The 13,506-nt window shown below is 49.1% G+C and overlaps 1 protein-coding gene across 2 annotated transcripts in view; it reads left to right on the top strand.

The window, feature by feature from the left end:
- SDK1 (sidekick cell adhesion molecule 1) overlaps positions 1-13,506 on the top strand; it is a 489,999-nt gene that overhangs the window by 386,993 nt on the left and 89,500 nt on the right. For both annotated transcript variants that reach the window (XM_075565975.1, XM_075565976.1), the window contains exon 29: positions 838-1,032. In XM_075565975.1, the coding sequence (XP_075422090.1) occupies positions 838-1,032 (195 nt within the window). The remainder of the gene's footprint in view (positions 1-837; positions 1,033-13,506) is intronic.

Below are 13,506 nucleotides of genomic sequence, written 5' to 3'. Positions count from 1 at the left end.
TATCTTGTTCTTGGGAAGTGTGAGTTCTGGTCACAGAGAGGTTTGCGTTGTTGAATTATTAATATTGAGTGACCGTCTGCAAACATCATAAGCATGCTACAGTAAGGACTGAAAGGAGATAACAGCCTGAACTGTTGGTTAGTGTAGGACCTCAGCCCGGGACCTCCATTGTTCTATCTGAGCAAGTAAAGCAATATCCTGGTTTACACAATGCTGTGTCTGCACAATCCTCTTGTATAACTTACAGTTCAGTTGTTCTTATCGCAAATTTAGATGAGAAACTCCAAACAATATATGCAAGTGTCTGCTAAGCACCCTGCAGTGTAATATCTGCTGCACAATCTGCTTGGGAAGGTGAAACGTGATATATTGCATAGTAAATTAAAACAGGGGGGCTCAACTGCAGACCTCAAGCCCCCCCCGCCCCCCTGCCCCCCTCCCAGGTTTACAGGATATCCCATCTTCAGCACAGGTGGCTCAATCAGAGGCTCAGTCAAAGACTGGGCCTCTGATTGAACCACCTGTGCTGAAGCAGGGACTGATTGAGCCATCGGTGCTGAAGCAGCGACTGATTGAGGCTAGGCTATCCTGAAAACCTGACTTTTTGGGGGGAAGGGAGGGGCTTGAAGGCTGGAGTTGAGCCCCCCTGCATTAATAAACCAAAATAAATTCTATTTATGAGTATGTGAAAAATCTCTGGTATCCACCATATACTGTATACCACTGTTTCTCTATTCCAAAGTGATAACAGCTAACCATCCTCGCACTGAGAATTATCACCAGCACGTTCATCTTCCTAATGTGTGCCCTCTCTGTGTTGTGTCCCCATATAACCAGGGTACCAGATTGCCCATCGTTTGGCAACCAGCAGCGTCAACAAGTTCGTCACCGTGGAAGTGGGGTCAGCTGTCAGGCAGTTTACTGCAATGGATCTCACGCCGGAGCAAGCATATGTTTTTCGTACATCAGCCAAGACGAGACAAGGCTGGGGCGAATCTCTCGAAGCGATGGTGATAACAACAGAAAAGAGAGGTAGAAATGCTTGGATCGACTGTGGATTTCTCATTTCTAATGTAGGGATGGCAGGACCCAGCTGTCTTCTGTCTGCATTTGGAATGATTTACAGAGACAGATATATTGTTTGTGGTAGTACGTTTGTTGTTTTTTCTTCATTACGAGTATTAGGAGTTTAATCGCTCGCCATGTTGTCTCATTCACATGGCTGCTTTATTATGGAAGGGTTTGGAATGAATGGAGAGCTGGTTTACATATCATACATAAACATTGAGCGTTTGTCGTAGGATGTGTTCATGCTTATGAATGATTCAAGCAATATTTCTCCCCAGAACTAATGACCTTTACAATGTCTTAATAATTACAAAGTTTAGCACATTATGTTGTCAATGTCTCCTGCAATGCATATGCTACTGTATAGGAATACATCCTTCCTAACTGACTCAGGCTAAACCCAATACATACTGAAGTTGTATTAGAGGTTGCAAATCTTCTAATCTCTCTGTTCAGAGGAGAGGAAAAGCATATTTTGTCTGGACAAGTAAAGTGTTCTTTATTCCTTCAGGAACGAGAGATTAATGCGTACAGGTGTTGCTCTGCGCTTTTGAGAAGTGATCAGACAGTAATGACTTGTAGTAATTGTTTGAGTGGGGTGACCTTCCAATGTAATTATCCACAGAGCAGGTCCTAATCTACTTAATTATCTGGGGGGCTCCGAAGGTTAAGACTTGATTGCTTCAACCACCATACGTTTCAGAAATAAATTGTTTATATAAGGCTCGGAAACAGTAAAATAAATTCAACCTTGTAGGATTTTTTTTCTTTTTTAAGTGCTTTTAGTGTTTTTAATTTGATTTGCTTTAAGCCCTTTTTCCGATATCTGATTGAAGTGTTATCACAGAGCTGCTGAAACTGCTCTACTTTATAAGCATATCTCATACATCTAAAGCAAAGGCAACAGAAAAAATTGCAGATTATAAAGAAGGCACATACTTTTCCTTATGTACTGTAGGTCATGGTATTGATACCAACTATATGGAACCATGTTTACACTGGTTAAAGAAGTGCCTTCTTATTTGAGACAACTGACTCACTAGGTAACCTCACTGAATCCTTGATCAAACTACATATAGCCAACTTCCTGTGCTTCGGACACAGTGGTATGACAAAGGGCACCCAATTTACTCATATACCCTTCTCAGGTATCTGAATTCATACATTCACTGTGTCTCTATAGTTAAAAAGAAAGAAAGCGCTTGGGCAAAGTAGTGTTTTTTTTTATCCACTTAGATCTGTGCAGTCAATAGATAATATCCAAAGGGAAATTCTATGTGCAGCTGTGATTTGAAGCAATTCCACAGTATATTCTTCAGGCTGTTGAAGTTACCGGTCCTTTTTGTTATATTTGAGTTGCGCACTTTCTGGCTTGGGTTGCATATGAGAAACTTGAAATAAGCATTATAATGATTGTAATCTGGCCCCAAAACGCACACAGGCGATCTGATGTGAGACGCCGCTTTACCGTCTGAAAATGTTTGGAAAAGGAACATAAAAAGAATTCTCTTTCTAAACGTGCGAAGGATGGATGTTCAAAGAACCGAGGGCTGAATAAATTGAATATAATGGCTCTTTAAAGTCAGGTCAGCTTGGTGTCACTAATCAATTTCTGCTTCATTACGGGACACACATTTTAATCACAATCAATAACTTTCATGATAAACAATTAAACAATTACTCCTCACTGTGAGTGTTGGCTGTTGGTATTGATGGTGTCAAGCGCTATATAGTGACAGTGATTGGAGAGGAAGAAAGGCTTCCATGCATATGTGTGTTCTGCAATGTATTCAGTTATTATAAGTACACGGGGTGGGTTATGATACAAACATACTGCAAGTGTTAAATAGAGCAGTGTTTTTCAACAGGGGTTCCCCGAGAATCCCTAAAAGGTTCCCTGCAATTTTCAGGTCATTTGAAATTGTTACAAAATCCAGAAAAATGTACAATGCATGTGATCTCAGACGCGCTATTAGAGAGGGTTGGGGTTCCTTATAATGCATCTGAGCTCAAATATGCTATTAGAGAGGGTTGGGGTTCTTTACAATGCTTATGATCTCAAATATGCTATTAGAGAGGGTTGGGATTCTTTACAATGCATCTGAGCTCAGATGCGCTATTAGAGAGGGTTGGGGTTCCTTACAATTCATCTGATCTCAGACGTGCTATTGGAGAGGGTTGGGGTTCCTTACAATGCATCTGATCTCAGAAGCGCTATTAGAGAGGGTTGGGGTTCCACAGAATTTCACTATATAATTATAGGGTTCCTTAACCAAAAAAAAGTTAAGAAAAACTGATCTAGAGGGTTGAAGAATTAATGGGGAGTTTCAATTCATAGTGTCTTTATAATTAAAAATACAGAGGTATTTTTAATAAATGGTCTGTATATGAGGGTGCTCTACTAGTGGCTCTGAAAGTACTTATATGGAGCACTAAGAGGAGTTACACAATACACATACTACTATTCCGGGATTTATCAAGCTCAGAACGAGACCATCGTTTTTTCCCCCCCTTTTATCTGTCTCCAAAAAAATTATCTCTAGAGTCGAGGTGACTTATCTTTCTGGCTGAAAGATCTGTATCAAATGTAAAAACTTAATTAACTTAAATGTCAGGTCACAATGAGTATGTCTTATTCTTCAACCGTCTGAGTCATCGGTTATCTTCAGGAAGCTTCAGCTTAAAAGCCACCAGACCAATTTAACTGCAAGTGTCCCAGAACCTCTCATACGTGTTAAGGGGTGTGTCACAGGAGACCAGGACTGTTGACACCTATTTATATTTGTACCGGGCTCATGCATTAGGCAAAACAATAGTAGAAACAAAATGTAGTTTATTTCGGTAAACCCGCGTACAACAAGACGAATTACACAATATACAGACAAAAACACACTTCCTGGGGGTCTATGGATGAAATCTAGGTTCTTCTAGGTGCAGGTCCACCTGCTTCGGTAGGCTTACCACGACCGGGATATCCACCCGATCCTCCTGGTCCTCTTTTCAGCTTGAAATCATAGTTGCAACCGCGACGTTCGATTTGTAGAACTTGGCCGCAAAAGACGGGACTTAGTCTCTGCGAGGCAGACTTTCCTAGCTTCAAAACGAAGCCAGATGCTCTGCTATTTGCAGCAGAGCAACATTGAAAGGCCCGCCTCAACACAAGTCACAGGATGGTCTGGTTCTCTGCCTCGGCCATCTCCTTACATACACTCCGCTAAGCTATCCGTAGCATGGAGGTAGAAGAAGCGACCAATCAGAGCATGGGAACCCTATCCCACTAGCCAATAGAAACAGGGGCTCGTCTCTTGGCTGATGTCAGAGGAGGAGGCGTGTCAAGTCGGCTCTGGATGCCCCGTAGGCGGGACATACAAATTGACCAATGGGGAACACACCGACATTCTGCCACCTCCCCTAGTCAACCCTTTGTCACCTGCTGGGCAGGCTCCACTAAGTTTGGCAGACCAGAGTGTCCTTCCCGCAGGGGGTATGTGTTCTCCGGACTCAGTACTCTGCCCTGCCCCGTCCACTTAGCACCCCGACACCTCTCAAGATCCCGTCTCGTCTTTGAACTACGGACTCTATGCACACTTGCTGGCGCCTTAAGCAATGCCCTGGCTGACTGCATAGAGACTTATAAGAAATGTATAAAACACAATAAAACATATTTTAATACCTGGGGGACCTTGGGGAGACTCATGACTGTAAGGGATATAGGACTGAGATATCTGGGCTCGTAAACCAGGAGTCTGGGGTGACACTGGGCAGCCCTGGTGTAATTCACCCTGCGTACAGGCAAATCATCCCTGCTCGCCGGGAAGAATTAGGGGAACTACCGGTAACTAATCAAACAAAATAATTGCATTTTTACCCAAATATCCCACCTAAAACATACACACAGCAAGTTTCATGAGCCTTGGGTAAAGGGAACATGAAAAGGGGAAAAGCAGGGGTCAATTTAACTTTCCATGCAATAATACCTGGCCCCTGGCTTATAGTGCTCGGTAGCTGCCAGGGGCCCAAGGGTAACCAGGTGGGCTTATCCTTTATTGTATAGCCTGGTTACCCTTTCCCGTCACAGGGTGAATGAGCCCTGATGGTCTTGAGTTGTATATCTGCCTTTATATATGTAAATCTGTTAAAACTCTCCTCCCCCCCCCCCCCCTGATTTAACATTCACATTAGAAAATGGTGTTTTGCGGCGCAGTGCCATCGTGTTGCAGGGTGATCTAATGTACAGAACATTGTTATATGGTGCAGGCTGTTAGCGGTCACCCGATGCTCTAGGACATTCGGTCGTGGCTGTTTCACTGCGACCAAATGACCGCCGGTGCTTGGCTGTGACTCACCTCGCTCCCGGGACACTCTGCCACCCTGTTTGCCCCAAAGGTAAGTCCCTAACCTTGACCCCTAACCCTAAAATCCCCTAATGCTAACGCTACCCCCTACCCTAAAATCCTTAACCTAAAACGCTTCACTCTAAGCCTTTAACCCCCTACCCATACCGCTAACACTCTTAAAGTGAATCCCCTATGTTAACCTCTAAAACCCCTACAGTTATCCCCCTACACTAAAACGTGTCTTCTCATCGAAGCGGCTGCGGCAGAGGGTTCCCCTGCGACTAAATACCTGCGGGGGAGTTGGTCGCAGTGGATCGGCCGCGGTCAAATCTCCCCATCCCGTCACCCGAAACCGGGTGACTTACGTTCCGCAGAATGAAGGGTGGACAGATGAACGGAGGCAGATAAAGGAATCCTTCTCATTATAATGTGCGCATTGTATAACGCCTACCCACCTCCTCCTACTGACGCTGCCCACGTTTCAAGCTGGTGCACTTGGAGCAAGATTAGGGCAAAGTACCTTGATATGTATTGGTGCAAGATAACATACCTCCCCTTCACTCCAAAATTGCCTTGATACAGAACCCCTCAGGCATTATTATTATTATCGCAGTTCCTTCAAGCACAAGCACCTGAAATCTGACATTCTTTGTGCAAACACAGACCTAATCTCTCCATGGTCTTCATGTTTGTGTTGTGGTCACACAGCAATTGAAAGGTTCAGATAGATAATTCAGGCCTTGCTCTCACACCTGGATCTTATTTATTATTTACTTATAAAAATGTTTGACCAGGAAGTAATACATTGAGAGTTACCTCTTGTCTTCGAGTACTGTATGTCCTGAGCACAGAGTAATGAGGACAATACATGGATACACTAAGTGAACAGAGTTCTACATTATATTTACAGACATCTCATGGACAGTTAGAGATAATATATGATAATGGGCGTTGTCATGATAGTATCATGAGATATTACGTAGGTATTCCATTTGGTGATTGAGGGGTTAATGAGCTACACTTGTTTTAACAAAATACAAAATACTGGGCTTGAAACAGGTCAGCACTGTTTCTTTGGGTCTACTCTGAACTTCAAAGGGACTTACTTGGGGCGGGGGTCCATCCTGGATAGCCCACTCAAGGTGTCAACTGTTTTAATCAAGTTCTATAGACATGGTTTGGGGAGAGGAGCTTCAAAGCACCCTCCAGAAGAGGTGTCTTGTGCTGGTGCCATGAGGAAAGAATGTATTTAAGACTGGGAAAAGATTTTGAAAATCAGATCTCACCAGAGGCCTGCTTGGAACAAAGCACGGTTTTACCTTTTTATGTTAAGAAGCTGTTCTGCCTTTTATTGTAACTGTGTGTTTTTTGTAATACATTTTTTGTAATCTAAGCACTGTTTTTATATATATTAAAACATTTAATAAAGATTGTTTTGGGCTCTGAATGAACTGATTGCACGCCCTGGGGAGAGCAATTACGATTCGTGCACATTTTTGCTACAACTGATTTTGGTGCGTTAAAGTGCATAGTTTTTTCTATAATAAACAGGGACCTGAGGCCCTGGCAAATATTGATTTGACATCTTATTTGCATACTCCAGGTGGTGGCAGTGGATAGTTATGATTTGCAATTGAGTAAGGGTTAATATTAACTCACTGGTTCCTTGCGGAGGAGAAAGGTGTGGTGGCTAGAGTAAACATGTGTATTAACCCTGGTTGCATATATAAGTCACGTGCTCACTTATATGCTGTTCGTGGCAGTGGTATATTGGGAAGGATTGAGGGGAGATATAACTAATTTGAGGGACCTTTGCAAAGGTGAAGAGTGGGGCAATTTGTGAGCTGTATATTAATCCTTGATCCTGTAGAGGAGATATTGTCCATTTGACAGACCTTTGCGGAGGTGAAAAATGGGAGTGCTTGCGAGCGTCAGTATTAACCCCTGTCCCGGATGCAGGTTGCGTGCTAGCTGAGTGTCGTACGTGACAGGTGTATGGAACAGTTACAGACGGATGCCTGATGGGGTTCCCCAAAAGCTGCTCTCCTCTGCACAGAACCAGTGTGCTAAAGGTTACCTTCTGCTTTTGCTTGTACTATGTGGAACGTCAACTCCACACACTGGAATGTTAACGAGTCAGGAGGACAAAGGACTTTGAATCCACAGCTGCATTCAATCTGAACCCCTTCAGTGGACATCTGCGTCGCCCCAAAGATGGACAGCCATTGGCACAGCAAAAGGGTGTGAGCTATTTGCGGACGTTCGCTTCTGTTTGGTTAAAGCTTCTCTATTTCAATCTGATACCAGCCATTTTATCCCCTGTACCCAATTTTTCAACTCTATCTGTCCATGAAATCTCCGTGAATTGGCTATATAACCCTGTTCTTTTAATATAACCATGTATTTTTATAACTCTGTGCCCAGGAAATACTTGAAAACGAGAGGTAACTCTCAATGTATTACTTCCTTGTATAACATTTTATAAATCTTATACTATATTAGTGAAAGCACTGTATGTTTGCCTGCCTGCCTGCATGCATGCCTGCCTGCTGGATGTCCGGTGTCCCTAGCGGCAATCTCATTGGTCCCTTGGCCCGCCCGCCCCCGCACACCTCTCATTGGCCTCACACACACCACCCCCTTGGCCCGCCCCCCACACCTCTCATTGGCCTGAGGCGGAGTGACGGGCCAAAGGTCCAAAAAAATAAACACACACACACACACACATACACACACACACATACACACACACACACACACACACACACACACACACACACACACACACACACACCTCTCTCTCCCCTCTCCAAATCACCTTTTCCCCCTCCCCAGCGGCATCACCTCTTCCCCCTCCCCAGCGGCATCACCTCTTCCCCCTCCCCAGCGGCATCACCTCTTCCCCCTCCCCAGCGGCATCACCTCTTCCCCCTCCCCAGCGGCATCACCTCTTCCCCCTCCCCAGCGGCATCACCTCTTCCCCCTCCCCAGCGGCATCACCTCTTCCCCCTCCCCAGCGGCATCACCTCTTCCCCCTCCCCAGCGGCATCACCTCTTCCCCCTCCCCAGCGGCATCACCTCTTCCCCCTCCCCAGCGGCATCACCTCTTCCCCCTCCCCAGCGGCATCACCTCTTCCCCCTCCCCAGCGGCATCACCTCTTCCCCCTCCCCAGCGGCATCACCTCTTCCCCCTCCCCAGCGGCATCACCTCTCCCCCTCCCCGCTCCAAATCACCTTTCCCCCTCCCCAGCGGCATCACCTCTCCCCCCTCACCGCTCCAAATCACCTCTCCCCCTCACCGCTCCAAATCACCTCTCCCCGCTCCAAATCACCTCTCCCCGCTCCAAATCACCTCTCCCCGCTCCAAATCACCTCTCCCCGCTCCAAATCACCTCTCCCCCCTCCCCGCTCCAAATCACCTCGCTTCCCGCAGCTGCCACGCGGCGCGTAAGATGGCGGACCCCCTTCCTCCCTCGCGGCGCCGAGTCAGACGGTGGCGGCGCCCGGAAGTACAGGTAGGTGTCGCTCCCCACCTCCGGCGCCAAACGGAACTGAGAAAGGGCGCATCAACTGAGGTGTGTGTGTGTGTGTGTGTGTGTGTGTGTGTGTGTGTCACTGTCCACTGCCCCCCCCTCCTATCCACTGCCCCCCCCTCCTGTCCACTGCCCCCCCCTCCTGTCCACTGCCCCCCCCTCCTGTCCACTGCCCCCCCCTCCTGTCCACTGCGTCCCCCCTCCTGTCCACTGCGTCCCCCCTCCTGTCCACTGCGTCCCCCCTCCTGTCCCCCCTCCTGTCCACTGCCCCCCCCCTCCTGTCCACTGCCCCCCCCCTCCTGTCCACTGCCCCCCCCTCCTGTCCACTGCCCCCCCCTCCTGTCCACTGCCCCCCCCCTCCTGTCCACTGCCCCCCCCTCCTGTCCACTGCCCCCCCCCCTCCTGTCCACTGCCCCCCCCTCCTGTCCACTGCCCCCCCCCCTCCTGTCCACTGCCCCCCCTCCTGTCCACTGCCCCCCCCTCCTGTCCACTGCCCCCCCCCCTCCTGTCCACTGCCCCCCCCTCCTGTCCACTGCCCCCCCCTCCTGTCCACTGCCCCCCCCCCTCCTGTCCACTGCCCCCCCCCTCCTGTCCACTGCCCCCCCCCCCCCTCCTGTCCACTGCCCCCCCCCTCCTGTCCACTGCCCCCCCCCTCCTGTCCACTGCCCCCCCCCCTCCTGTCCACTGCCCCCCCCCCTCCTGTCCACTGCCCCCTCCCTCCTGTCCACTGCCCCCCCCTCCTGTCCACTGCCCCCCCCCCCCTCCTGTCCACTGCCCCCCCCCCTCCTGTCCACTGCCCCCCCCCCCTCCTGTCCACTGCAGGAAATGCAGGGGGAGGAATCCATGCCTTTGAGGCGCCCCCCCCCTCCCTTTGACGCCCCCCCCCTCCCTTTGACGCCCCCCCCCCTCCCTTTGACGCCCCCCCCCCTCCCTTTGACGCCCCCCCCCCTCCCTTTGACGCCCCCCCCTCCCTTTGACGCCCCCCCCCTCCCTTTGACGCCCCCCCCCCTCCCTTTGACGCCCCCCCCTCCCTTTGACGCCCCCCCCCCCTCCCTTTGACGCCCCCCCCCCTCCCTTTGACGCCCCCCCCTCCCTTTGACGCCCCCCCCTCCCTTTGACGCCCCCCCCCTCCCTTTGACGCCCCCCCCCTCCCTTTGACGCCCCCCCCTCCCTTTGACGCCCCCCCTCCCTTTGACGCCCCCCCCCTCCCTTTGACGCCCCCCCCTCCCTTTGACGCCCCCCTCCCTTTGACGCCCCCCCCCCCTCCCTTTGACGCCCCCCCCCTCCCTTTGACGCCCCCCCCCTCCCTTTGACGCCCCCCCCCCTCCCTTTGACGCCCCCCCCCCTCCCTTTGACGCCCCCCCCTCCCTTTGACGCCCCCCCCCCTCCCTTTGACGCCCCCCCCCCCTCCCTTTGACGCCCCCCCCCTCCCTTTGACGCCCCCCCCCTCCCTTTGACGCCCCCCCCTCCCTTTGACGCCCCCCCCTCCCTTTGACGCCCCCCCCCTCCCTTTGACGCCCCCCCCCTCCCTTTGACGCCCCCCCCCTCCCTTTGACGCCCCCCCCCTCCCTTTGACGCCCCCCCCCTCCCTTTGACGCCCCCCCCCCCTCCCTTTGACGCCCCCCCCTCCCTTTGACGCCCCCCCCCTGCCTTTGACGCCCCCCCCTGCCTTTGACGCCCCGCGCGCACACACTGACTGACTGCCGCACGCACGCACACACTGACTGACGCGCACACAAAGCCTGACTGACGCACGCACACACTGACTGAGGCACACACTGACTGTGTGTGCGTCAGTCAGTCTGTGTGTGTTTGTGTTTCTGCCTCAGACTCACTGACGCGCGAGCAAACACACAGTGACTGACGCACACACGCTACATGAAGCTGTAAAGGAGGGAGGGAGGGGGGGGACTGGATTGATGTGAATGGGGGACAAACAGAGAGAGGGGGGAGGAGAGAGAGGAACGGGAACATTACATCCCGGGCAACGCCGGGTCTCTCAGCTAGTAAATAATAATTGTGTTAGAAGAGGTAGGATGAGGCCTTCAAAGTGTTTTCATCTCTGTCATACTCTGATTGGTTCCTGTTTGTTTGTATAAATGAACAAGACAGATGACACTATCATGGGTAGTTTGCTGGGTGTTTTATGGTGGAGATCAAGAAAGCATAATTATGACGCACAGAATAGGCTGTCTCTGGTTTTTAAATCAATATTGCAAGTTTGTGATGCCCTCAAGGATTTAGCAGAACAAATGCACTTCTATTAATTAGACACAAACTAAGAGTATCATTCTAATCGTCATCATGTAACTATTCGGCTAGGAGAACAAATGCAGTTAAGGCTGAGATCCACTTTTATTAAACTGATGGATTATTATAATGAAGTGAGACAAAGAGCTAACAGGAATACAGGACGTGTTCATATGATCGTGTCAGGCACTCTCATGTCCATCACCAGCAATTGGATTCTGACCTGTTTAGTGCTCGGTAAATGAGCTGGGACATGATTCGTGCCAATTTAAAGCTGCAGTCCAAGCTGCCGTTTTTTTATTTTATTATTATTTTATTATTTTGTTTTCCTTTAATATGTGCAGCAATACAATCCACACAATGATAAGTAATTAGCTAGGTTGCCGATGGATCCGTTCTCCTGTGTTCGATCAGCGAAGATTCGGCTCAGGGGTTCACTAAATGTCTGTCAGTGCAGCAGAAGAGGACCAAAGATGCAACGCTCTGTGGGGAAGGTCATGTAACCAGGCAGTCACTAGATACAATTGGTGGACTGCTAGAGAGAGGGCAGGGCTCAAAAAGGGGTGTGCCAGAGCCTGTTTCAGAAGAGGAAGGGGATGTGACCGTGTAAATGGTTGCTATAGAAACTAAAAATGCTTGTTACATTATAATACATTAAAAATGTCATTCATAAGGTTTTTTTTTTCATGCTACAAGTATTTTCTCATATAGTAGTACAGAACTGATTTATGTAAAAAAAAAAAACACCTGTAGGATATTGCTTGTTCTGCAGATGTAAGGTTTCCTGGAGGCGCAACTGCAGAAAAGAATACAAAACATCCTTCCGTTAATTACAGGTACTTTGCACTTAAAACTACTTTAGCCATGTTCCCTGAAAGGCAAATTAAGTTGATTATAGATTTGATTTATATTGGAAATGTATTTTGTGACAGTACGGGGGGGGTTGATAAATGAAAAAGCTCTTTGGTACAATTTCCGCGACGTATCTTTATATCATGGAAAAAGTGTACAAATATCCTGACCTCGCACAGCAGCGGAGACGGCTCATTAGCGCTAATTGAGTCCCTCTGACCAGAACTAATGTGACGTCCACATTCTCTCACTTTTACAGTCATCTTCTGCTTTAATAACACTCCAGTTGGGCACCTGGGATCATTTCCCTATGGATAGATATCTGTACGCTTGTGCCGTGCTCTTCCATAATACTGTCTTATAGAACAGGTGTGTGCAAGGGGGGGGGGAGGGGGCGGCGCTTACAGAGGCTCTCCCCCACAACTGTATTTAAATAAAATGCGCGCGAGGCCTCTGTAAGTCCCTTACCTTCTCTGGCGGCTGCTGGCGACGCGTCGCCGTGACAACACAGAGTCAAATGGCAACGTCGCGTGATGTCAAATGACGCCACCGATGCCGGAATAAAAAGTAAGGGTGGGGACGCGAGCAGGAGGGGAGAGCAGGCAGAGGGGCGCAAACAAAAAAAAAGTTTGCGCCCCCTTGTTATAGAAGCTGTTCTCCCTCCTCCCCCCAATATGACCTATTTTGAAAATGAGCTCAAGGAGAAGCCCCTTAAAGCCGATTTATCAATCTTATTTTTACGTAGTTTATTGTTTTTGATTTTATTTAAAGGAGGAGTTCCTCTCCCCCCCCCCGTCTTTCCCCCTGCAGCTCTGCACAGACCGGGGAACAAAGCTGCACGCGCCGCCAACTTGGCAGGCGCGCGTGTAGCGCCGACACCAAGGCCGTAGCCTTACAGGTGAATTTACCAGTTTTAAATATCCCTTAGAGCAGGGGCGGCCAACTCCAGTCCTTAAATGGCCACCACCAGGTCAGGTTTTCAGGATATCGCAGCTTCAGCAGAGGTGGCTCAATCACAGGCTCAGTTGAAAACTGCACCACCTGTGCTGAAGCAGGGGCTGATTGAGCCACCTGTGCTGAAGCAGGGATATCCTGAAAACCTGACTTGTTGGTGGCCCTTGAAGTCTGGAGTTGGCCAACGCTGCCTTAGAGGAAACAAAATGGGTTCCAAATATTGAGCCAATTGGAAGCTGCCACATCATTAATTGTGGCTTCCTATAGGGTGGCCATTTAAATAGTGGTAACTTCACCAGTAAGTATCTTTGGAACCAATGGGTCACCAGAGCTGAAAATAGCGTGGCTCAGCTCTGGAGGGCCCCTAGCGCCAATCCTGTAAAAAAACAAGATTCATTTTTTTTTAAATTATTATTATTACAGGATTGAAGCAGGGAGAGTCCGGAGTTGAGCCCCGTTCATTTCAGCCCCGGGTACCCCTGTTTCAGAGATACTTACCTCCGTAGGGGGTG

Source organism: Ascaphus truei, chromosome 11 (genome assembly GCF_040206685.1).
Source record: "Ascaphus truei isolate aAscTru1 chromosome 11, aAscTru1.hap1, whole genome shotgun sequence".
In the NCBI taxonomy this organism is placed as follows: Eukaryota; Metazoa; Chordata; class Amphibia; order Anura; family Ascaphidae; genus Ascaphus; species Ascaphus truei.
Note: the sequence above shows the minus strand (reverse complement) of the source record. Positions and strands in the feature narration are given on the sequence as shown.